The following is a 23871-nucleotide window of genomic DNA, read 5'->3' as shown; positions in this document are numbered from 1 at the left end:
AATTAGTTGAACCCAGCGACCTCGCCACCAGAGGGCGCCAGATTCGAGCCCCTGCAGCTTTAAGTAGAAGCCAGATGACCCCGATGACATCACCGCTCCATCATCAAGGGTATTTCATTTCAGACTTTGAGGGGGGGCTCCTTTCAAAGCCACAGAATACTTCATACTTTATTCAAAGTAGTTCTCCTCTTCACTAGTACACACTAGAGTACTAATATGCATTAGGACCCTTTACAATGTACACACAAAGACTGTATGTAAATGCATATAACTGGATTGTATTTCTAGGACTGACTTTGAAGGACTTCCCCCCCATCCTGTATCCTTTTCTCGCAGGTCAAACTGCAGGTGATGTTGGAGGCCTGCTACATGGTGCAAAACAGCAAAAATAAGATCTAACTTCACTAGGTCTCTGGCAGGAGATTGAAAGCAAAAACCTTAATTTCCAAATCCGCTCACGTCACCAGACGAGAGCAGCTCACCTTCTGTGTGGCGTTCCTCTACAGAAGAAACACGAAACCACACAAAGGAGGTTGAGATCTTAAATTAAGGTCACTCGTACTTTAAGAGCAGTTATTCATAAACGTTGAACCCAAGAACCCAAACAACCCTCCATCTCCTTACTAGATACCTAGATGTGGTACTTATTCACAAAACATCAAAAAAGGAAATTTATAGAAGAATGAAGTTGAGATTTCACACAAAATCATATGTAATGCAAACAACTATGAAAACACTACAATTCTAGAGTTTACTTTCATAAAAGTTAACATTAAGTATTTAACCAGTTTCTTGATGGAAGATAAAATACAAATGAAAGCATTTAAATAACACGTCTGCTTCACCAAGCTTTGAATTCTTTAATAGGCCAAACTAAAAGAAATGTGATGATCGGCTGCTGCAGAAACTACGGAAGCAACCGTATATTTAATGTAAAGCAGAGGAGGAACCCTCGACTGGAGTTTGATGGAGAGAAGTCCGTGCAGAACTAACGCTGAACAGAAACAACACTGAAGGAGAATATGTCAGCCATCAATGTGTCCGAGGCGTCATGCAATCAACTCAGCGTTATTGTGACAATATTTATTATTTCTGACAGTTACAGAGATGCATTACATTTAGGGAGGTTCAAACGGCAGGTGATCCAATGAAAAATAGATTTAGAACTGATTAAGTGTGTAGTGCTCCTTTACATTCATTAACAGACTACAGTATATGACAGAAACAAAAACACACGATCCCCCAAATGATACAAAATAACAAAACAAGCGTATTCGCTTTTGCACGCAAAACACATTCTTTTATTAACATCTGTCATCTAAAATAGAGCATCTTAGAAATTAAACTGTTTAGTACGAGCCCTCCTAATTAAAAGTGCAGATATGGCGAGGGCGAGTTTCGGTGTGTGTGTGTGTGTGCACGTGTGTGTGCACGTTGCCCTCAGGTCCTGAAGAGCACGGCAGCGGTCACAGCTGTTAGAGCCACAGCGGCGGCGACGGGCCCCCAGATCAACCACGGCTTCTGAAAACAAGCGGCGACATGGAGACATGAGGAGCGACGCGGGTCAATACCACCACCATCATCACCACCACCACCACCGGGGGATTGCAGGAGCTTTGAGAGGAGGAGCTGACGTTGAGGCCGATGCAGTGCAGAGAGAAGATGAATCGAATGAAAGCAATCAGCTTTCAGATGAAGGGGAGCCGACGGGCAGAAACAAAGCCGTTAAGCATTAGCCATCCAGACAAGACAAGCAGAACTGTATGATTAGAGAGGTTAGAGTCTCTGACACCCCCACCAGGACCCCCCCCCCCCCCACAATGAAGGCATTCTGGGAAAAATAAAGTCATGCATCCGAGCCACAAAAACACGGGTGAGAATGAAAGATGTCGGCCGGCTTGAGACGAGTGACGTTGTACCTTTAGTACCACAACGCGCCGAAGCACCAAAACAGGCCGGCCAGGACGAGGCCGAGGACTACGGCCTGAAAGGGCAGCAATGGGGACGTCTACGGAGGGGACATTACAGGACAGACGTTTAGGGGTCTTAATGAACCCCCTTCGGTCAGTGGTGTGTAACAGACACAACGCTGCCAAAGCGGAGGGGATAAAACAAATCTATATAAATATATATCTATATCCATATATAGATTATATATCTGGGAACCTTACCAAGGACATTTTAAAAACAAATCTGATGCAAAGCTCATGCTCCTACAGAACAAATCAACCGGCTGCCTCTTATGCAAAGCTACGGTGACGCTTTCCTTTCTCGGAACGGTCGGATCATTATTAATTATGCATAAATGTGCCGTTGTTGGTGTGCGATAGACCGGCGCTCACCTTTGTCCCTTTCTCCTTTAGTTCCTCCACGTTGGCTTTGCACTCCTCCAACTCGTCGGCGAGCGACTGCTTTTCCTGCTCCGTCTTCTCGTATTTCTCCTTCAGGTCTGACAGCTCCGTCTTGGCTTCCTCAAACTGTGCCAAGCAAAGTGGTCATCTTCAACTTTACGACATTTAAATGTTCATTTGGCTCAGAACTGTATTTTAAGTACACCGCGCTCTATAATTAGAGGCACTTAAATGAGTTGTATGCAGGAGAGAGACGTCACAATACAGAAAAGAACACTTACAACAACTAAATAATGTGTCAGAGTGTTGGACATTGTTTCCCCCTCATGCTGTGAAGATGTCGCCCACGTCACCTGACCACACATGGGTTTCTTTTAATGCAAAGTTACAACGCACCGCAGGAATGTAACACTGTTTGTTTTGTTACGGCTCGGCTCGTTACAACTGGATGTCGTCCCTGTGTCGCATGACAATAATAAATGAGCCTTGAAAAACACACACAAAAGTGCTTCACAGTATAGACTAAGTAGAGTAAATAAATAAGGGTTGCTTGAAGTATCTGTGATTGATCCCCAGCATTCCTTTGTCCCATAAAGCAAAGCGTGAGAGCACTCGGGTTCATCACCCCGGGACGAACGCATGGAGTCTCCTTGCGACATTTTTCAAAAACGGGGTCAGAGTCCTGAAACAAGTTTGCATTCAAGCACTTATCTCCAGATGTCAGAAATGCGGTTAACTTCTTGTTCTACAAAATGAAAACACGTCAGTAAGGATCACTTAGTCGTTCTCGGGCCTCAGAGCGAAGCTACAGCAGCTCCTCCAACGAGCGGCTCCCGACGAACAAACAAACGCAAGAAAACATCTGCATCAGGGAGCCGCCGGCTGGCTGGTCGGTCCCAACAATTTGCAAATTAAACTTTATTCTGTGAACTGCGCTGCAATATCAAATTATTTATACGGGCAAATGAATTACTAAAGCAACATATAACAAAACATGTGCTGGGGAGTATCAGGCAGTGGCCCAGATGGACGAGGGCCTGCAATCATAAAGTGTGAAGCTTGTTTAGTGGTACAGTCCTAAGAGAGAAAAGTCTCCTAACTTCCGGTCCTCCTGAACACTGCGATAATCAAAGCATACTGGTTATGCATATTTCATTTTCGGTTCTGCATGCAGGAGGCGTCATTGACACCGTAAGACACGGTAAACAGCAGGCTGCAGGTCAGCAGGTCAGCAGTCCTTCCACTCTGCTGAGATGAATTATCTCACAGATCGACACACAATGATCTACAGAAGCGTAGACAATGTGTAACTGTCGGGTCTGAAGTGTCGTTCTGCTCCTGAGGACGCACCTCTTTCTGCAGGGCCTTGCTGTGCCCCCCCGCCTCCTCCAGCTGGGTCTGCAGCTCGCCGCTGTCCCGCTGGTGCTGCAGCTTCTGGGCCGCCAGCCGCTTCTCCAGCTCCTGCTGGGACCCCTGCAGGGCTTTGAGGCTGTCGCTGAGCTCTGCATTCTGGGCACGTGAACTACCAGGAAACGAGACAAACACGGGGTTCAATAGGAGGGGGGGGGGGGTTCACACAGCATTCTTCTGTATAGCAGAACGTGGAGCCGAGTAACGCTGAAGATACAGCGATGGGAGGGGGGGAGGGGGGGGGTCTGTCGGGGCGGTGCACTGACCTGGCGAGCTCCTTCTGCAGCTGTTGCTGCCTCTGCAGCGCCGCCTCCACGTCAGAGCGCAGCGTCGCACAGTCGCTCTGCAGGCCGTCCGCGTCCCTCTGGTGGGCCTTGAGGATCTCCTCCCTCTCGGAGCGCAGGGACGCACACTCGGCCCGGAGGGCGGCGCTCTCCTTCTGCTGCTTGTTGGCGGCGTCCTGCTTCTCGGAGCGCAGGCCCGAGCACTCCTTCTGGAGGCCGCTGCACTCGGCCTGCATGGACTGCAGCTCTCCGGCTGGGAGGATAAAGAGCTTTAAGGCGACCATCGCGGGGCAGATGCTCTTTTCTTAATCAAGCAGTCAGATTTAAAGTTTAAAAAAAACATATCGTCCTGCTTGGACGGATATTTGAGCCCCTTTGAACTGTATTTCAGAATCACAAGGTCACTAAAGCAGTGTGTGTCTGCACCTTGTATCTCTGCGGTTTTCTGCCACTGCTTGCTCTGCTGCTGAAGGTCACGCTGCAGTTCGCCGATCTCTCGCTCGTAGTTGTTGGCCGCCTGACGCCATTTGTCCAGATCCTTGGAGGCGGTCGCCAGGTTGGCCTGGACGGCGGCGGCGTCGCGGTCCCGCTCGCCGGCGGCTGCCTCAAGGGCGCGGTTCAGCGCCTTCACCTCGTCGCGTGCGCTCTGCAGCTCGCCGGCCGAGACGTCCCTCTGGTCCCTGAGGACGCCCGTTTCATCCTGGAGCTGCCGCAGCTGACCTGTGCGACGCCACGTGGGGACGGGGGGTTGGGGGGGTGGGAAGCGTGGTTTGGGTCAGCAGCCATTTTTAGTGGGGCGGACGAAACGTTCATACTGCAACAAAACGTTTACCTTGAAGATGTTTTATCTGTTTCGCAGACTCATCAGCTTGTTGCTTATTTTCTTTTCTCTCGTCCTGCAGGAGGCCTGCGAAGGAACGATGCAGTTATTTACTGCATTAGCAGTCATCGTCATCATCGTTTACCTTGTAGCTCCATGCATTTGTGCTTCTCGGCGTTGGCTAGCTCCTGGGCTCCTCGGAGTTCATCGTTCAAGCGCTGGAGCATTTTCTCAGAGTCGCCAGAAGAGCCCGTGTTCGACCTGGTCAAGTCATCTGATGACAGCAACAAAAAGAGGACAAACAAAAAGAACATCATCCGGATTGGACGTTCCTTTCTCCCAACAGGGAAGCCTGCAGCTGTGAGGAGTAGATATTTGCAGACGGCGACGTCAGGAAGTCTGAACCCCGGTGACGCATCAAACAGTAATGACGGCCATTCGTGGCCGTAAAAATAGATGTATTACTCATAAGGTTCCACCAGATTGATTCTGTTTCACTCCCAAATATTTAACCAGGCCTGACATGCTAGATGATTTCCCAAGATATTCAAATGGGAGCATTACATAAACTAATTGCACACCCAGAAATAGACACATTCTTTTCTTTTATAAGAAGCTTTCGTTCCAAATTGTCCATTAACCCGAAAACAGACACGTCCCTGGCACCCCGACACGCTTTGTTAACGCTAAGTTACTGTAAACAACACACAAAGGCCAACGTTGTCAAGGGTCTGTTGTGCTTCCCCAGAGGTGGAAACAAGCGCCACAAATACCCGTGCTTTGCAACTCCCAGTGAATACCCTCATCCCCTAATCTGCCGCGGCTCGGAAAAGAGATGACCTCATCTCAGGCCCAGCATTTGGCGGAGAGGGGAGAAGAAAAAAAAAAAAGTCCGGGACAGGTCAAGCGTGAGCGCCATAAATGGTCACATCGTCAGCGGACTCGGCGCGTACCGACGAAGGTCCCTGAGGGGCGGCCGATGGAGGCTGGTGGCACCCTCCGACTCTGGCACATGACCGCCAGACAAAAGGACGGGTCGGAGGGAGGCGGCGCCCTGTCCAGCGTGCGTGCATGCGGTGGTGTGTTCCCTCATGCATGCATATGTATGAGAGGGAGGGAGGGGAGGGGGGGGGGGGGGGGGGGGGGGGAGGAGAATGTGCGTGGGGGTCGATGTCTGGAGACAGATACTTTTCCTTCAGTAGCATCGTTCATTACGGCCGTTGTGTGCGAGTGTCACAGAGTAATGACGGGTTTAGCCTGTGTGTAAAAATACCTCCCTGACTAGCTGAGGGAGGGGGGGGGGGGGGGCAGTTGGGAGGGGGGGTGCGCAGAGCATCACACAGAAAATGTAGGAGAAATTCTTTTTTTAGCTCCAGCGCCGAGGGGCCGAAGCCATTCCGGTCTGTCATTACCCCGAAGGTAAACGCCCCCCCATGTGACGGCGTTCCTAAACTGAAATGAAGGGGGTTAGCGCCGCCGGCCTGAATGTGGACAGTGTTCGGCGGGTTTCTATAAAACAGCAGATCCCACTGCCGGGAGGGGGTTTATTCACAGCGACACACTGCGCTGCGACGGCGTGTCCTCATCCGTTGGTGGAGAAAGGGACGCCGTTGTCGCGGGGACACTGTTTGCTTTGTGCTGCCTATACGCGGCGCAGCCGAGCGTCACAGATTCACTCGTCATGCCGATTTGGATTCGCTCGCCGACGCGCTTGCTCGTTTTCCCGTGACGGTCCCTGTTGCTCCTCATGTGTGTTGGAATCTATAACGTTGGCCTGATTGCACAAAACACACAGCCGCTAATGTGAGCTCCATCTTCTGATGACGCCTGAGAAAGAAAACAGGGCCACCTGCATCTCTCCTCCTGCATCTCTTCGCCCGGCCGCCGACCCCCCCCCCCCCACCCCCTCTCTCTCTCTCTCTCTCTCTCTCCCTCCCTGTAACTGCAGAGTCACTGAGGGAAGAAGACAGCTGGGTTACCTTGGATGACCGGTGCGTTATTCATTGGATCACTCAGCTCCTTCTCATCCATTTGCTTATCTGTGAGGAAATAAACACACACATATTACATATTTATTTGTGCATGTGTGAAATAAATAAATATAATAAAATAATATATATATATATATATATATATATATATATATATACACACACACACACACACACACACACACACACACACACACACACACACACACACACACACACACACACACACAGACATACACACACATATACAGACACACACATATTCATGTCCACACACAGATATCATTTTCAGAATCAGGAGTTAAATCCAGAGATGATAAATCAAATCTTTAAAGATACCACCGCTGCTGCTGATGTTTTGGTTAAGAGTATTTTCAAAGAAGTAAAACATAGAAATTCAAGCTCTCTTATAAACAGAAGTTCTTCTGAAAGAGGACAGCTGCCTGGGTGCCAAGAGCTTTAACTTTAAACTCTTAGTCCCAGAAAATGTACTGAGAATTTAAAAAACTAAAACTAATTTCATTTAATGGGGAAATATTACCTCAAGGAGATGCAGGAGCTTCGGTACTCGTTGTGTTGAGGCTGAATCCCTGGCGTGAAGAACTCTCCTCCAACTATCAGATTTTTCTCAGATGTGAAATGGACCAGTCCAAGCGGGGAGGCAGGGTGGGGGGAGACCACAGAGGGGGCGACCGACGGCGCGTTCCAAACCTCTCCGCTAATGTTGGGCCGAGGCCAGCGAAGACGAAGAAATATGGCTGAAATAAGTGACCAAATATTTAAAGTCTTGTGCCAAAAGCTACACAGGAGGTAAATCAGACAAATTACATCAAAAACACCCCCCTCTTTGCACACCCCCCCCCCCTCCCCTTTTATTGTGTGGCTGAAGTCTTCCAGCCTCGCCACACTAGGTCATGCATCCGAGTGGAAGCTGCAGCTGCACAGCCAGTGACAGAGAGGTTTTGTTCAGGGAGCCGCTCTCTGACCACGTTGTGCCGGACAGGACGACACGGAAGGCCGGTGTGACGCTGTGTGTTGGTGTCGTACATGTGCTGCATCCTCCCCCCACTTATTTTGAAAGATTGATGAATTAATAGCCTCCAGCGTGAGATCTGCACATGCCCCTGAGGGGCAGAGCTGTGTGTGTTGTTCAGCTAGACCACATTGTGCTATTGGACAAGGCCAGAACTCAGTTTGCATGGGAATGCTTTGAAATGTGTGAGACTTCCTAAACTCATTGAATAATCCATGTAGTCCACACACAGACATGATTGTGAATTTAAAAAAAAATGAGGTTGTGTAAAAGGTGTGATGCTACACTGGCATGCTAATCTCCAACAGAAACAGGTTTACTGGTGTTGCCTCAGTTCAGATTATTTCATATCATGAATGGTGACAGTGTGCGTCATTCTCGTGCCGCCGAAACCACAGGCTCAACAGTGCAAGTATGAACAGCCCTCGTCTGATCGGCGCATATCATAACAAGCTGCACCCAACTCAAAGAGTGCGAAGCAGTCAGCGTTTAGAGGCCGGCGCCCTGAGAGCTACCAAAGTCTAAACTACAGCTGGCCGTGCATTAAATGTCCACATTAACAACCTGCAACTTCAGGGAGGACACCATTCGCAGCTACACGATAGCAATAGATTTGACTGAATAATTCAATTTTGGACACAAGGCAGAGGCTAAGCTGTGCTAGCCAGAGGCGGTTAACTTCACACCCTATAAATAAAAGGTAAAACAACAACCAGGGAAATTACCATATTCCATAGAGTAACCTTTTGGCAGACGAGTAATCAAGCGAAGGTTCATGATCTGATGCTGCCAATCATTGACACATTGTCAGTCAATAATCAAACTCTGCAACCTTTGACTTTCTTCTGCAGTAAATCTATAATCTTTACAGACTGTATCTTGGCATCTTGCTGTCCAGGCACCGGAAGGGCCTGAAGGGGATCACGGCTCTCAGAGAGCATGCAGTGTTCTCCACCCGGACAGGAGAAAAAAGGCAAACCACATAAACCGGTTTTATACACGTGAAAGACTCAACGAACTCAAAGCCCAGCAGCAAAACTGCTTCACGTCACAATGTGCAAGAGGCCGTAGCATTAGTTGTTTAACTGTCGGCCTGTGATCACACGCTTCCAGAGCCGCCCTGCCAAATTCCAAGGATTAACTCCCCCACGCAACTTGGACTGGTTTCAAATGCAATAAAAAAAAAAGAAAAAGAAATCTACTCCTTCCCTGAGCAATAAATCCATCTTGATGGTGTTGAATACATCATAATAATATGCACCTAATGTACTGTCTCAGCTGTCAGTTTATCAGTTAAATACGTTGGTGCTGAACTTAATCTGCCTCGTGAGGGTTATGCAGTTCAGGTTTAAACTGAAACTATTTCAGAGACGAGTTGATTAGACTTTATGAACCTTTTGGTACATTTTTGGGAGAACTTAAATAATGTTTCACCGTAGTCAGCATTACTTAAGACGGCAGGGAGTCACACAGAGACACATTTTGTTCTGCGTCAAATGATAATCAAGATGTTTGTGTCTGGTTAATCTCGTGGTGCCCAAGATGATAGTCTGCATCCAAGGTTGATTACCAGTAGTGTGTTTATCTTACAAATATATATTCCAGCTCAGAAGAAAACCTTTGAGTAGCCTTGGTGCATGACTTCCATGTGTGTCAATTCTGTCTCCTACTTGCAAGTACTTTTAAAACTTATTCAAGGATTTTACACTGGCGTAAAGTAAGAATTATTCTAACATAAATGAAAGAGAGAGTTGCACATCGGACAAGTTTCTTTTTATATGAGCTCAAATGAATGTTAGCTTAGCTACTGCATGGTAAATAATTTTGGCCCACAGGATGCTATGGGCTAGTTAGCTAACTGCTATCTAACTAAGTCGGCTTTTAGGCGCTTTGCTTGTCACCTGATATTTCCCCTACTTCCTATCAAATTGTGGAGTTACAAGTGTCCAAACACTGCATTTGATAGTCGTCACTTACCACCAGAATCGCCAAAACATACGGTAACGTTACCTTTAATTGGCCGTGAGGAAAGCTAACAGAGCCTGAGTTCACCTAGAGCTAATTGGCAAGTTTTCTTCTTCTGTGGTTTTAGGTTTATTGGCGATTGGCCCGCAAACTAATTGTTGCGTCACCGCCACCAGCTGGTGTGGAGCGTGTGTTTTGATTAAATGAATAAAAGAACAAACAAAACAACAGGCTGTCATCTTCACTAAAAAAAGCAACGTTTTAGTGGACATCGTCCCAAGTTAATGGTAAATTCCCAACAATCTCAACAATCCCAACAAGCACAACGTGACGTTTAAAAAACTCAAATCTCGTTCAAATGTCAAATCTCGCCCCCGCCCATGAAAATAAAAAAATCCCACGACCGGTAACACGATCCTCGAAACATCCGCAACAAAAAAGACAGAAGAAAGAAGAGGAAGAAGCGGAAGGCAGGAGCGGGCCGATGAGGTGGGAGTTTCCTTCAGACTTTCAGCGTTACGTGTCGAGCTGACGGAGGCGGACCAGAAGTGATCGTCTGTCGGTGCTGGCGGGAGGAGGTGGAAACATCTCCACCGAACCGTCCGTGTGTCTGCTTCGCCTCCAACAGATGTTACACAAGTAACTTTCTCGCTTCACTTTTTTTTGTCTTTTTTTGTCGATATCGAGTGGCTTTTGAATTTATTTATTTTTTTAAATATATATATATATATTTTTTTTTGTAAAGTTGTCTTTCGTCGGTTCCGCCGCCCGATGGCTTCCTCTATCTCCGCCTGGTTTTGGAGTGAGAGTTTTTGGCTCCCCGGTAACGTCACATGGGCGGACCTGGAGCGACCCCCACCTGGGGTGGAGTACCCCCGAGTCAGGCACCTTCTCTACGCCCTGCCCCTGGCTGTCATGGTGTTTCTGCTCAGAATGCTCTTTGAAAGGTACGCTCGTCCTCCTCTCGGCTTGAATCATTTAGATGCGTGCTCCCGTGTGCGCGTGCACGTTTATATATATATACACATAAATACTCTTTATAAAGACTGTTCGGTCCGTGTCGCCACACTGTTGCTCCCGAAGACAAAGTGTGAAGAGGTTTCCTTGCGGTGAGCCTCGTGCATGACTCGCTCCCGACACCAGAAACCACACCACGGGCCTCGTCGGGCAAACCGGAGACACGCGAGCTGCTGCCCACGTGAACTAAAACCTCTTCTTTTCATGTGTTATTTTTCCACAAATCGACTCCACAGCTGGGAGCTGATCTTGCCCCCACGTGACCGATATCGGGGCCCAGGCTCCCGTGGTTTCTGCCTCTTGGCCTCGTTCTTTTGGCAGAGTCAGCGTTCCTTTGAGCTGATGAAACACACTTCTCGTTTTGGACACTTTCTTTCATTTTGTGAATTGAGCCGGGAGGAACGCATCTGTATTACGGCCTACTCGAATGAGGCCCAGTTCCATCAAAGTGAAGACACACACACACACACCAACCCCCCCCCTTACTTCATTTGGAGTGGACTCATCAATAACAGCCCCCCCCCCCCCAAAAAAAAGGCCCAGTCTTTAAGAGAGAAGTAGGGTGTTGTGAGGTGGAGACAAAGTTAAAACACACCAGTGTGGCCCCTCCATCCCGGTCTCTCACATGACAGAGGCCACCACGCTCTGTTTAGACTAGGTGCCGCATTCCCCCCCCCCTCCCCTAAACACTCCCTGGTCCCCCCTCTCCACACCCCCTGTGAGACAAAGTCAATCATTTCTTATCCTAACTTATCTCCCTGTGTTTCTCTTTTGCCCCCCCCCCCTCCCCCCTGTGTGTTCACAGGCTGGTGGCCAAGCCCTGCGCCCACATACTTCACATCCAGGCGGGAGTGCCCCGGCGAGCTCAGCCCAACGCCGTCCTGGAGAAGGTGTTCCAGTCCAAAGCGGTACTCACGAAGCTCCCTCTGCATCGTCTCCATCCAATTGCCCCCACCCCTCCATCTTATGTCCACTTTTTCCATTCGACTTTGTCCCCCCCCCCCCCCTCAGTGTCCGGACACGAGGCAGCTGGAGGGGCTCTCCAAGCAGCTGGACTGGGACCAGCGGAAGATAGAGAGATGGTTCCGGGTGCGTCGGAACCAGGACCGGCCCGGCATGCAGAAGAAGTTCTGCGAGAGCATGTGAGTTCCTGCCGAACGGCCCCCGGGGGGCCCACCCTGTGAAAATGATCGCAGTGTGTGTTTCCCCCCCCCCCCCCCCTCATGGCTCCGCTTCCTCATCTCCTCTCAGGTGGCGACTAACGTTCTATTTGGGGATTTTCATCTACGGCGTTCGACATCTGTGGGTGGTGAGATGATGATGATGATGATGATGATGATGATAATAATAATAATACGTTTCAAAGTTAGTATCAATGAAACCAGTTGGACGGCAGATGCTGTTGCATAATAATAACCCTGATAACCACATGATTGACGTGATTACGATCAAGATATAAAACAATAAGAAATAGAGCCAACGCCGTTCGATAAATGAGTCTCAAATAGGATTAAAGAAAGATAAGCAATGCTTTATCATTTATTTGTTTAGCACCTTAACAATTCCTTTAAAGAAACAAACAGGGCTTTAACAGGGCTTTAAGTCATAAACAATAGAGAGCGTGATGAATGCAATGGAAGGTGTTTTATTGGCGTAATCATGTGACCTCTCGTCTGCCCCCGTTAGTCGCCCTGGATGTGGGACACCAGAAAGTGTTGGTACAACTACCCCTTCCAGGTGAACACTCACTTCTTCCCTTTCCATGAGCCGCTCTCCTCTCCCCCTCCTCCGGGTTTGTTTTAAAGCCGTTTCTTTCTCCAACAGCATCAGAGCTCCCAGCAGTTCAGCCACTACGCGGCCGAGCTGGCCTTCTACTGGTCCCTCATGTTCTCCCAGTTCATAGACGTGAAACGCAAGGTGAGCAAACAAACCACCCCGCCTCTCGGGTGTCCGATGTCGGGTCGGGGGGGGGGGGGGGTGCCGCGTGCGGTTTGTATCAACTACTGTCAAAGAAGTGGCTTTATTGCGCCGCCGCCTGCAGAACCGGTTTTGGCGGTAAAATGCCGCTGTTTCCAACGCGCTTGTGTTCACGACCGGTTGTCGTCTCCCGACAGGACTTCATCATCATGCTCGTCCACCACCTCGCCACCATCTTCCTCATCACCTTCTCCTACGCAAACAACATGCTGAGGGTCGGCACGCTGGTCATGTGCGTGCACGACGCGTCTGACATCTTTCTCGAGGTGAAGAACCGGCGCTTTTTGTTTTAGGGTTGGGCAAAAAAAAACTCTGCGGTGAGCGGGGCGGAGGGAGGCAGTAACGAGCTGAAATGCAGCCGAGCGAGTTTGGGTTGTTCCCAAACAAGATCTTACTCGACTAAAACGAGACGAAACCAGGCGGGGGGGCGGGTACTCTTTGAGTGACAACCATCCTTCTTCCACGAATGAATGAATGAATGAATGAATTCCTTGTTTAAGGCGGCCAAGCTGGCCAACTACGCCAAGTACCAGCGGCTGTGCGACGGCCTGTTTGTGGTGTTCAGCGTCAGCTTCTTCATCACGCGACTCGTCATCTACCCCTTCTGGTGAGGCAAATGAGATCTTTATTTACAAATCAAATGGAACGTTCCCGAGCGCCGCCGCCTTGGCACCGACCCCTTTGTGACGAGTTGACGCCCCTTTGTGCCGCAGGGTGGTCTACAGCGTGCTGGTGGAGAGCTGGGAGATCGTGGGGCCGTACCAGTCCTGGTGGCTGCTCAACGGGCTGCTGCTGGTGCTGCAGACGCTCCACGTCATCTGGTTCTACCTCATTGCCCGCATCGCCATCAAAGCCGTGTTCAAGGGGAAGGTGAGTGGGCGACGGTACTGTTCATGGGGAGGAGAGGAGAGGCTAGGAGAAAGAGTGTTGGAATGATCTTAACATGAGTGGTCCGGGCAGGATGACACACACACACACACACACACAGTTAGATTCTCTTGTGGAATCTGTTAAGATTTTATCACCCAAAGTGTCGCCGACCAATCGGGTTTGAGCCTTCGTCTCTCCGTCCGGCTAGATCATCAGATAAAATGAATAGTCAGATCGGATCAGCATGCTTCTCCCGTTGGTTCTGTTTGAGTGAAATCGATCACTGCCGCGCAGGTGGCGAAAGACGACCGCAGCGACGTGGAGAGCAGCTCGGACGAGGAGATTTATTCCACCTGCAGTAAAAACCAGAGCGAGACGCTCAAAGCGAAGGACATCGGTCACACCGGCAACCTCAACGGAGAAGCCCACGACCGCTGAGCACCACGAGTGTGGCTTTTAATCCCCAAAGGTTTGCTGAATGGCAGAAACGGAGCGTGGACTTAAGACCGAGAGCGTAAAGTATTCCCTCACTTTGTGGAATAAAGACGCCTTACTGAGAGGGGTTTACACTGTGTGAGGTTTACACTAAACGTGTGTGTGTGTGTGTGTGTGCGCGTGTGTGTGTGTGTGTGTGCGTGTGTGTGTGTGCAAGCTGGACATGAAAACGGAGCATGTAAACACTGCTTTTTGTCAAAATGCATTTTCTACATGTAAATACGTTTTTATTTGTGAAATTGGTAATATATTTACAGCTGTAAAACAAATCACTGCAATCTGCCTTAAATCGCTTAAGGTCCCGTAATCGAAATCCATCTTAGAATGCCAAAGATTTCTTAATAAAACATTATTGTACCAAATTTAGCAATGAATGTGAAGGATTCGTGCAAATGACAATTATTCGTCTGCCTGATTATTTAAGCTTTATCCAGACAACAAAGCCCAAAAAAGTAATTGTTAAATTTATTATATTTCTTGCATTGTCAAATAAAAGGTCCATACTACAAAATGTTTAATTTTGTTTCTTGTGAAGAAACGCGAAAGAACGCTGGACGCTGAAAGACATTTTCCTTTGAAATATGACCTGAAAAGTATTCTGATGGATTGTTTATTTTGTGTGTGCATTAAATCATCCCCCCTGCGTGCGAGCAGGGTGCGACCACGTCGTCCTCCTCAGTATCTTATTTTGCCGCACTCGTCCATCACGTCGAACACGTCCTCGCTGATGTCGTTGTACTTCAGGCTGAAAGACACAGAAAAAGCGTCACGTCGTTCATTCTTGTGATGCGATGACGTTCAAAAGTTCCTCCTCACCTCATCTCCTGCATGCTGTCGCTGTCCTGCACGGCGCGGACCAGCGCCGGCACCGAGGCGTCCGTCAGAGAGTTGTTCCTCAGCTCCAGGCTCCTGAGGACCCCGCTGGCCCTCAGGGCGGCGCACAGGTCCCGGACGCATTCGTCCGTCAGGCCCGTCATCTCCACGCTGCGCAGAGAGAGAAAGGGGCGGAGCTTAAAACAAGTCATGTGTGTGGGGGTTTGGTTACAGTTTTGTGCCGTCAACTCACTCCAGTTCCTCCAGCAGACAGCTGGGATGCGCCACGGCCTCCCAGAGGGGCTTAACCCCCTCGTCCCCCACCGCATTGAGACCGACGATCAGGGACTTCAGACGAGACGTCCCGCCCCTCATCGCCGAGCTCAGCTCCCTGAACACCGGCGCGGTCAACTCGCAGCGGGACAAGCTGCAGGGGGGGGGGGGGGGGGGGGGGGGGGGGGTGTGTTTGTGAGAGGTGGCTCTACATCACCTGGGTGCAGCGTGTTCGAATGCAACGGCGGCGACACCCAACCTGAGCTTTTCTATTGGACATCCAGGGCGGCGGAGGGCGTGGCACAGCAGCAGCGCCCCCTCCTGGCCCAAGTCGTTGAGCGACAGGTCGAGCTCGGTCAGGTGGCAGCGGTCCGACATCAAGGCCTCCGACAGACGGGGGCAGCACGCGGCCGACAGCTCGCAGTCGAACAGACTGAAGTAGAAGAGATCAGCTACTTAATAAATTATTAATCTGGTAAAAAGCCACCTTTAAGTCTGTTATATCTACTTAGTGGGACCTGGTAATAATTCAATATAATCATTTATCATCTTTCAATGGATTCATAACGTAATGAAATCTTGTATTAGAAAACAATGTACTAACTACGATTTATCAAAGGGTCAAAGTTCAGCCATGTGATGAGAATTAAATGCACACTGCATGCAACGATGCATGCTTTTTAAATGCAGTAAATAAAAAAGTATGCCGAAAGCGGCGGCTGGCTCTTAGGGGGGGGGCCTCTCAGGTTTTAGACGTTACCCGAGGGCCCCCATAGGGTGCAACCCTCCCCGGACTGACTTGCAGTCTCACTAAGGGAGGCGCGAGCAGAAATCCAACCCTCCGTGCCTTTAAGTGACAGTTTCAGCTCATGTAACTTGAACATCCTTTCTTTTCTCCAATCCTCTAATGCCCCCCCCCCCCCCCAGACTTACACGAGGCCCCGCAGTTTGCAGAGCGGGTGCTGCAGGGACTCACTCAGCGCCTCAATCCCCCGCTCGCCGATCACGTTTTGCGTCAGGTCGACTCTTCTCAACTCCGACCCGCCCGAACGCAGAGCGGCCGACAAGGCCTCCATGGACACGGCGGTCAGCTCGCACTTTTGTAGCCTTGAATATACAAAAACATTTTTCAAAGTGCAACATCAAACACAAGGGTGCTCGCGGTCGCCGAGGACGAAGAACATACATGAGCTCCTGGAGTCTGCAGAGCGGACTTTGCAGCGCCTTGCACAGTTTCACAAAGCCCCGGTCTCCGATGGGATTGAACCTCATGTCCATCTCGCGCAACTGGGCGGTGCCCGAGGTCAGGGCGGAGGCCAGATCTCCACAGACCGCCTCGGTCAGCTCGCACGCTAGAAGTCTGGGAGGAAGTGACGAGGAAAAACATGGAGGACTTCATTTCAGGTCTTTAAAAAGCACATTTTTAAGAGGAACGCTTCCCTTCTTACTTTATAACGTGCAGCTTGCAGTTTCTGAGTCCCTCGCAGAGACTTCTGAACTCCTCTTCTCCGAGGCGGACGTGAGAGAGGTCCAGCTCCTCGGTAAGTCCTCTGCGGAGAGCCGAGGCCAGATGGGGGACAGCGGCAGAATTCAAGGAGCTGTCCGACAACCTGTGGGGGAGATTGGGGGGGGGGGGGGTGGAGCTCACATTAGACGCCGTGCCGAGCCCTTTTAAAGGTTGGAACCCCGGACACGTGGACTCTTACTCGATCTTGCGGCACAGACTCATAGCCGGAGCCAGCGCCTCCGCTTGCTCCTCCGTCAGATCCCTCGTCCGGTACAGATTCAACAGCTCCATCTCGCCGAGGCAGCCGAAGACGTAGTTCAGGGCGACGCAGTCCCGGAGGCTCGGGTCGCCGTAGCCGATGCCGGTTCGCGCCAAGGGGCCCGCGATCTCTTTCACCAGACTCTCGTTTTGAGTTTGAAGGAGCAGGTGGAAGCGGCGGTGGTGCTGGTCCTTGCGCCGTCCCTTTAGCGTCGCCTCCGAGCTGCTCCTGAACCAGCGGGCGAAGTCGGCGATCCGACCGGGGTCCAGCTCCCCCAACGCGGCCTCCAGCGGCCGGCGCTGAGCCGGCTCAGAGAGCCCCGACAGGAAGACGTCCAGGAGCTCCACGCGGCCTTGGTGCTTCTCCAGCAGCTCCTCCACGCCAACGGGTGTCGAGGTGTCCAGGAGGAAGGACGTGGCCAAGGTGAATTCCAGCATCGCCCGGGAGTGGAAGGAGAAGACGGGTCCGTCCGAGCGGCCGTCGTCCACTCGCAGGAAGATGCCGACAGAGGCGAGACCCTGATGAAAACCGAAAGAATCCATTTCCTCTTTGGTGCAACTCTGATGCGGTTGTAGGAGGCAGTGGGATGCCATCTTGCCGAGGGCCGACACCAGGGCTCTGCTGCGGGCCTCGTTCAGCCGGAGCGACTGGATCAGTCGCGCCAGGATGTCCACGTACAGCTGAGTCAGCGTCTCGGGGAGCTTCGCTCCAGCGTCCATCAGAGACTTGTAAACGGAGCAAACGGTCCAACAGAATCTAGGGGAGGCGCAGACATCGTAGAAGCCCAGAGTCCTTTCCATGTGTTTTCTCGCCGTGGTGGCGGCGGACGGGTCGGCGGAGAAGAACCCCTTGACGTAGGCTCCTCTCTGCGGCTTCAGAAACCCCAAAACCTGCAATCTGGCGTCTCTCGGGAACTTCTGACCCTCGGCCGGCCTGGTCGCCACCAGGAACGAGGCTCCTTTCAGCAGCGATCCGTGGAGCAAGCCGGCCACCAAGAGCGACGCGGGGGCCTCCTCTCCGGGGTCAGCGCAGAGGGGGGGGAGGACCGAGGGGTCCAGGCTGTGTCGCCACTGATCCAGGTCATCGAAAACAAACAACACACCCTCGGGATCCTGCAGGAGAGGGGCCAGGGACCCCGGGGGGAGATGGCCGTGGTGGCGCAGCAGCAAGGCCTCCAGGGAGAGCGTCCCGCCGAGGGAATCCAACTGGCCGAGCCGGAAGTGGAAAACGAAGGAGAAGTTCTGGAGGAGCTCCCCCCGGGCCCAGCCCACAACCAGCTTCTGCAGGGCCGTGGTTTTGCCGGAGCCTTCGGGCCCCCCCAGCACCACGGTCCTGGTCCCCTCGGACAGGGCGGTGCGGACGGCGCTGTCGAGGGGGAGGCGCTCGCCGTCCGGGCCCCCGGAGGTCAGTGGGGAGACGTGGTTGCTGCCGTTTATCACAGCGACAGGCGACTGCCCCCCGAGGAGGGGGGCCGGGGCGTCTGACTGCAGCATGTGAGTCAACATTGAGTCTTTGTCCATGGTGTAGGTCACTGAAAAAATGAAAAGACAGTTTTATGGAAAGAGAAACTCACAACTGCTGTCCTACAAAGGTGCAGTGGGTCTGGAACTTGTCAGAATGCGGAAGTGGAAGCACAGTTACCTTTTAGAAACTCCACGCGGGGAAACTAAAAGGAAGACTTTCTTTTTCTTCTCACTTTGTTTTCTTCTGTCTTTCTTTCTCTCTGTTTTCGTTTCAAACGCGGTAACGGTCGCAACCTGCCAATAAAACCGCGAGCAGCGCGAACCAGGAAGTGCGCGGACCAGGAAGTGCTCGGAGGCTCGCGAGCCCCGCGCGCTGCCTCGCAGGCGGCACCGGGCCGAACTACTGCAACAATGAGCTTCCGATGAGGCTCAGTGGCTGCAAGTCACCAAGATCACAAAGGTGTGATTGTCACCTTTCGTTCCAGTGCGTTTCAGATGGCGTTGCTCCTTTTATCCAGCATTTATTTCACAACTTTAGTTACTGTGCAGATCCAGATTATCAAAAGAAATGTACATTTGGATGTACTAGAATAAGAGGCAAATCTCACTGTCGAAAGTCTGATCCTAATACAATCATTTCAAGGCCAACACTTGAGTTTTTATTAAAGGGACAGCAAGAGATCAAATAAAATATTCCTTTATTAGTCCCATGTAGCATTTAATGTGATGTGTTGGTTTTTGTGTTTTTATTATGTTTAAAGGATACAGTGTTAATCACTGCTTAGGGGGGCTCAGAGGTTCATCATCATCACCTTCTACAGGGCGTCAGAGATGTGATGCTGCTCAAAATCAAAAGAATATTAAAAAGACAAAAGCATTTTAATAAGAAACTATGGAGACCTCCCAGTTGGAATAACGCTGTTGTAGTAAGCCCCGCCCTAAAGCTTCCCCTTATGGTTGATTTGACTCTAAACACAGGAGTCACTTCAGAATTGCTGTCACTTTTTCACCTGATTACTACCCCAAAAAAAGGCGCAAAAATATCCAGAGAAAGTCTTTATTGTAAACACAGTGATTAACGTGATATCCAAAAAAGAAGCACAAACACACACATGTGTCACATTGGAGCTGTTCATTAACAAAGATGTTCAAGATATGGTTACAGTTAAATGCTTACAGTATTTATTTTGACGTAAAATATTCTTCATTGGTTTCCACGGTCTTGATGAAGACACCTGGCTTGCGTGTCTGGTGCCTTTTGGCGGCTGTTTGATGAGAGGAGAGGGGAAAGGTCACATGCAGAAACACACGGCAGGCAAACAATCCTGATACCAGGGCTAAAAAAAAACCTGTACTCACACATGGCGGCCACTGTGTGGACTTTGACAATAGAGTCCTGTCCAATTCTGTCAGTGAGAAAGCAGGGAATACTTATTAATTACACATATTATCACAATCAGTATGGAGCAGTGAAACGTTGTTAAAGATGAACTACGCACTAAAGGGTTTGTTTAATTTTGGGTGAGGAATGGGCTCAGTGTTTCCCCCTTGTGTTTGCTGGGAGAAAAGCACCCCACACATCTTTACAGATGTGCATTCATTGATATTATTCACATTTACTTTGATACATTATACATATATATTGCGATATATAATGTATATACATCCACATATATAATGTATATACATCCATGTGTATACACACATGAACTACAAAAGTGCTGAAGCTGCGTTTATTGTGACCTCAGCGACAACCCGACGCACCTTTCCTCCTCTCCCTCCAGCAGCTTCCTGTATGTGGAGATCTCGATGTCCAGAGCCAGCTTGAGGTTCATGAGCTCCTGGTACTCTTTAAGTTGCAGAGCCATGTCATGCTTGGCCCTCTGCAGGGCCAGCTCCAGGTCCCTGATGCGAGCCCCGGCGTCCCGCACGGCCCCCTCGCCTTGCTGCTCCGCTTCGGCTATCTGGCCCTGGATGCTGGTGTGCTGGGAGGGAGAAGAAAATAATTTGAGCCACAGCTGATGGGGGAGTGAAATGTGTCGTAATGTCACCGGGCTCCAGGACGGGCCCGGTTGCCTTTGACCCTCCCACTCACCTGGGCTTTCACCGCCTGGGTTTCGTTCTGCAGGCGGGCGATCACCCGGCGGAGCTCGGATATCTGCACCTTGGCGCTGCGCATGTCCTCGGCGTGCCGGTCCGCCTCAGCGGTGATCCGGTCGAACTGGTGATTGTGAGCGATTGTGAGGTTTAGGGAGGTGATTTCGAGCGTCCTACAGCGGAGGCGCCGGCTTCGAACCGATTGCTGGGTTTCCTTACTTTGCTCTGGTGCCAGCTCTCGGCTTCGGAGCGGCTGCGAGCGGCGATGTCTTCGTACTCGGCCTTGACCTCGGACACGACCTGTTCCATGTTCAGGTCGCGGGAGTTGTCCATCTGCACCACCACAGAGGTCCCCCTCAGGCTCTCCTGCAGCTCCCGCAGCTCCTTTTGGGTTTTCACACAACAGCACGGCGACGGTAAGGAGACATATTCTCATTTTGCAGTGTGAAGAACAATCGAGTGCTCGCGTACCTCGTCATGCAGGGCCTTGATAAAGCGCAGCTCATCGCTGATCAAAGACACCTTGTTGCTCAGATCCATCTTGGACACGTAGCCGGCGTCCGTGTCCTGCAGGCGGAGATGAACCAACAACCTTCTCAAACCTTTTGCGTTTGACACGTGTGGGCATTTGAAGTATTCTTATTAGTGCTGTCAAACGATTAAAATGTTCAGTCACGATTAATCGCATGTACGTCAAAATAAATCAAAATTAATCGGAAATATTTATCTATTCTAAATGTCCCTTAATTTATTGTTTTTCCAGAATTTTTTCTTCATTTTAAATGCTCTTCTCAACATAGAAAAGTGGGTTGGCTTGCTTTATGCAAATGTTTTATTTTACAGACAACCGTCATCCATCCCCACCCCCCCAATTTTCCCCAAGAAAACGTTAATCTCGCGAGAAAAAAATTGACGTCGTTAAAATGGGTTTGAGTTAACGTCCTTAATAACGCGTTTAACTGACAGCACTAATATTTATAACATGAAATGCAGCTCAAATAACAACATACAAAATAAAACTGGTAAAGTATGAGAAAAACTGAACGAATATGATGATATTACGGTTTATAAAAAGGTGAAATTGTCACTAGAGAAATGCTTAGGAAACAATTTTAAAAGAGCTAATTTACCTTTTTGAGCGAGACAAACTGGATCTCCACCTCATTCCTCCTGTTGACCTCACTCTCGAACCTGAAACCGCCCAACAATATCACGTTACCCACGCCGGCGTCGGTTTGCACTGACCCCCACACACTTCTGGTGGATCATTCTTACTTTTCCTTGTATTTGCTCACATCCTGGTGCATGGCTTGGTTCTCAGAGTCCAGCCTGAGTTTGTCGCTGGCGACGACCTCCAGCTGCCTCTGCAGGCCGCTGATGTAGGACTTCAGCATGGGCTCCACGTCGGAGGCGACGGAGGCCTCTCCCTGCAGCAGATCCCACTTGGTTTGCAGCATTTTGTTCTGCTGCTCCAGTAAGATCACCTAAACCCAAAGAAAAGTGTTTGTGCCCTCAGATACGAGTTGAAATGCCCCCAGAAATGTAAATGTTGCGTCGGGGGAGGGGGGTGATCTCCTCTCACCTTATCAATGAAGGAGAGGAATCGGTTGTTCAGGCCCTTGAGCTGCTCCTTCTCCTGCGTGCGGACCACTTGGATGTCGGGGTCGATGTCCACGTTGACCGGGGTCAGCAGGCTCCTGTTGGCGGTCACGGCCGTGATGGGGGCCGCCGCCGCTCGGGTCCCGTCGGCGATCCTGGGGATGGAGTAGGACGCCATGGACACGCTGCTGAAGCCCCTCTGAGGCGGGCGGAGGCCCGGGCGGGCGCTCTGCTTGCTCCTCAGGCTCATGGTCGTCGGGTCGGGTCGGGTGGAGGTGGTTCTTGGCCGCGGTCGGGTGGAGGGCGTCCGGGTGGTGGTTGAGCTCCGCGTGTGCTGCGTCTTATCTCTTGGGCTCTGCTTTATAGGCCATGGTTAGGGTGTGGCGAGATAAGGAAGTTATGTGGCTCCCCAAATGTGGGTGAACCAGTCGGACGCATGCCGCCCGCTCTCCCACCCGGCCACCGTTTCCGTCGTTACGCCGGAATTCCGACGCAACAACGCCAGGTATGCAGCCTTTGGGCAAGAAACGTCAATCTAAACCGCCCTTGACAATAGTTGTAAAAACACATATATATTGGTTTTATGCTAAAAGGAGGTTTCATTCTGATTTACCTTTAAAACTTGGTTCATTATCGCTGGTAAATGGAGAGATTTAACCGGAGGGATCTTCATAAGTTCTCAAATAAGAAATAAGAAAACAGAAAGGCTGTTTGTACTGTGAACCAGACGTTTTGTCTAAAGCAGCCTCCTTAGATTCCTGCATGCGTTCAGGGTCATTGTTTTTCCTATTTCTAATATTAAACAGATCTCACATTTTAAATATTATAAATGGGCATTTAGGCCTCGATCAGAATAAAATATTTGGTCATTTGTATTATTTACAAATGTACTTGTTTCAGTGAGGATTCTATTAGAGTTTAGTGAAATTAACTGTGTTAGTTGAGGAGCAGCAGCTACAGAAACGCATTGCTGGAGGAAGGCTAAAAAAACTCTCCCTCTTTCTATGTAGGTGTGTTTATTCTGTTTTGGGGAGCAGCGATAAGTCTGCGATGGTGTTGATAATCCGTTACTGGATCATACCAACATATTAGAAGCCTTTGATTTGGATGAAAGAGAACAAGGGAGCATTAAACGGTCATGAAGTGTCCTTGCTTGTCGTTTCGTGGCGCTGTTGTTGTGCAGATTGCGTCTCGATGCGACATCATAGTGATTCTGGAGGTGAGCGGAGAACAAGCGTATATATTTTTTCAATTTAAATATACGTATGTTACTATTCAACCAGAGTCAACACGACCCACCGCTACGGCCTGCAGCTCCACAGCATCGACCCCCCCAAAAAAAACACCTGCACTAAGCAGGGACGATGCGCAACAGTCGCCGCGTTCCAGGGGGCGAAGGAGGCGGAATCGGCTTTGAAACAGGCACAGAGGGCAGGTTTATCGAGTTGAGTCGGTCCGCTGAGGTGTGGCAAGGCCCCGAAGCCCCCCCCCCCCCCCCCCCGGGGGCTCACTCACTGTGAAATGCATGTGATGGCACAGCAGCAGCGACAACAACAGCACCTGGGCGGGGAAAGTGATGGAAACATTGCAGTACAGTATCTCTGAACCGAATCACACACATTGTAGGTCTTCTCTTTGATAACCAAC

At 50.2% G+C, this 23871-nt stretch overlaps 4 protein-coding genes across 6 annotated transcripts; 1 reads left to right on the top strand and 3 right to left on the bottom strand.

Moving 5' to 3' along the window:
• Positions 1-1067: 1067 nt before the first annotated feature.
• On the bottom strand, positions 1068-7656 carry slmapb (sarcolemma associated protein b). Of its 2 annotated transcripts, XM_037479017.2 has the most exons (10): positions 7398-7656; positions 6845-6904; positions 5011-5139; positions 4878-4952; positions 4472-4765; positions 4028-4298; positions 3702-3873; positions 2343-2477; positions 1920-2008; positions 1068-1521 (listed from the first exon to the last, which is right to left on the bottom strand). In XM_037479017.2, exons 2-9 carry the CDS (start codon positions 6894-6896, stop codon positions 1922-1924), a joined length of 1215 nt encoding a protein of 404 aa, XP_037334914.2. In that variant the 5' UTR covers positions 6897-6904; positions 7398-7656; the 3' UTR covers positions 1068-1521; positions 1920-1921. The 2 variants fall into 2 exon arrangements, with proteins under 2 accessions (XP_037334914.2, XP_037334915.2); XM_037479018.2 differs by lacking the exon at positions 1920-2008 and having other exon boundaries at positions 7398-7654.
• A 2256-nt stretch (positions 7657-9912) lies between these two features.
• LOC119222399 (ceramide synthase 5-like) lies at positions 9913-14724 on the top strand. Of its 2 annotated transcripts, XM_037479020.2 has the most exons (11): positions 10350-10493; positions 10600-10801; positions 11677-11779; positions 11883-12013; positions 12123-12180; positions 12558-12608; positions 12696-12788; positions 12986-13114; positions 13349-13455; positions 13562-13718; positions 14013-14724. In XM_037479020.2, exons 2-11 carry the CDS (start codon positions 10626-10628, stop codon positions 14154-14156), a joined length of 1149 nt encoding a protein of 382 aa, XP_037334917.1. In that variant the 5' UTR covers positions 10350-10493; positions 10600-10625; the 3' UTR covers positions 14157-14724. The 2 variants fall into 2 exon arrangements, with proteins under 2 accessions (XP_037334918.2, XP_037334917.1); XM_037479021.2 differs by lacking the exons at positions 10350-10493; positions 10600-10801 and adding an exon at positions 9913-10343.
• A 97-nt stretch (positions 14725-14821) lies between these two features.
• On the bottom strand, positions 14822-18945 carry si:ch73-233m11.2 (NACHT, LRR and PYD domains-containing protein 12). The gene is made up of 9 exons (XM_037479015.2): positions 18707-18945; positions 17006-18596; positions 16748-16909; positions 16486-16659; positions 16233-16406; positions 15559-15732; positions 15280-15453; positions 15030-15197; positions 14822-14958 (listed from the first exon to the last, which is right to left on the bottom strand). Exons 2-9 carry the CDS (start codon positions 18583-18585, stop codon positions 14889-14891), a joined length of 2676 nt encoding a protein of 891 aa, XP_037334912.2. The 5' UTR covers positions 18586-18596; positions 18707-18945; the 3' UTR covers positions 14822-14888.
• Positions 18946-19584: 639 nt separating this feature from the next.
• LOC119222650 (intermediate filament protein ON3-like) lies at positions 19585-23556 on the bottom strand. Its single transcript, XM_037479439.2, has 10 exons — positions 22838-23556; positions 22208-22738; positions 21901-22109; positions 21756-21816; positions 21097-21192; positions 20845-21009; positions 20624-20749; positions 20293-20513; positions 19888-19934; positions 19585-19793 (listed from the first exon to the last, which is right to left on the bottom strand). The coding sequence occupies exons 2-10, from the start codon at positions 22472-22474 to the stop codon at positions 19711-19713; spliced, it is 1275 nt and encodes a 424-aa protein (XP_037335336.2). The 5' UTR covers positions 22475-22738; positions 22838-23556; the 3' UTR covers positions 19585-19710.
• Between the last annotated feature and the right edge of the window lie 315 nt (positions 23557-23871).

The sequence above is a fragment of the Pungitius pungitius genome, chromosome 1, assembly GCF_949316345.1.
Source record: "Pungitius pungitius chromosome 1, fPunPun2.1, whole genome shotgun sequence".
NCBI lineage: Eukaryota > Metazoa > Chordata > Actinopteri > Perciformes > Gasterosteidae > Pungitius > Pungitius pungitius.
This window is presented reverse-complemented; position numbering and strand designations above follow the sequence as displayed.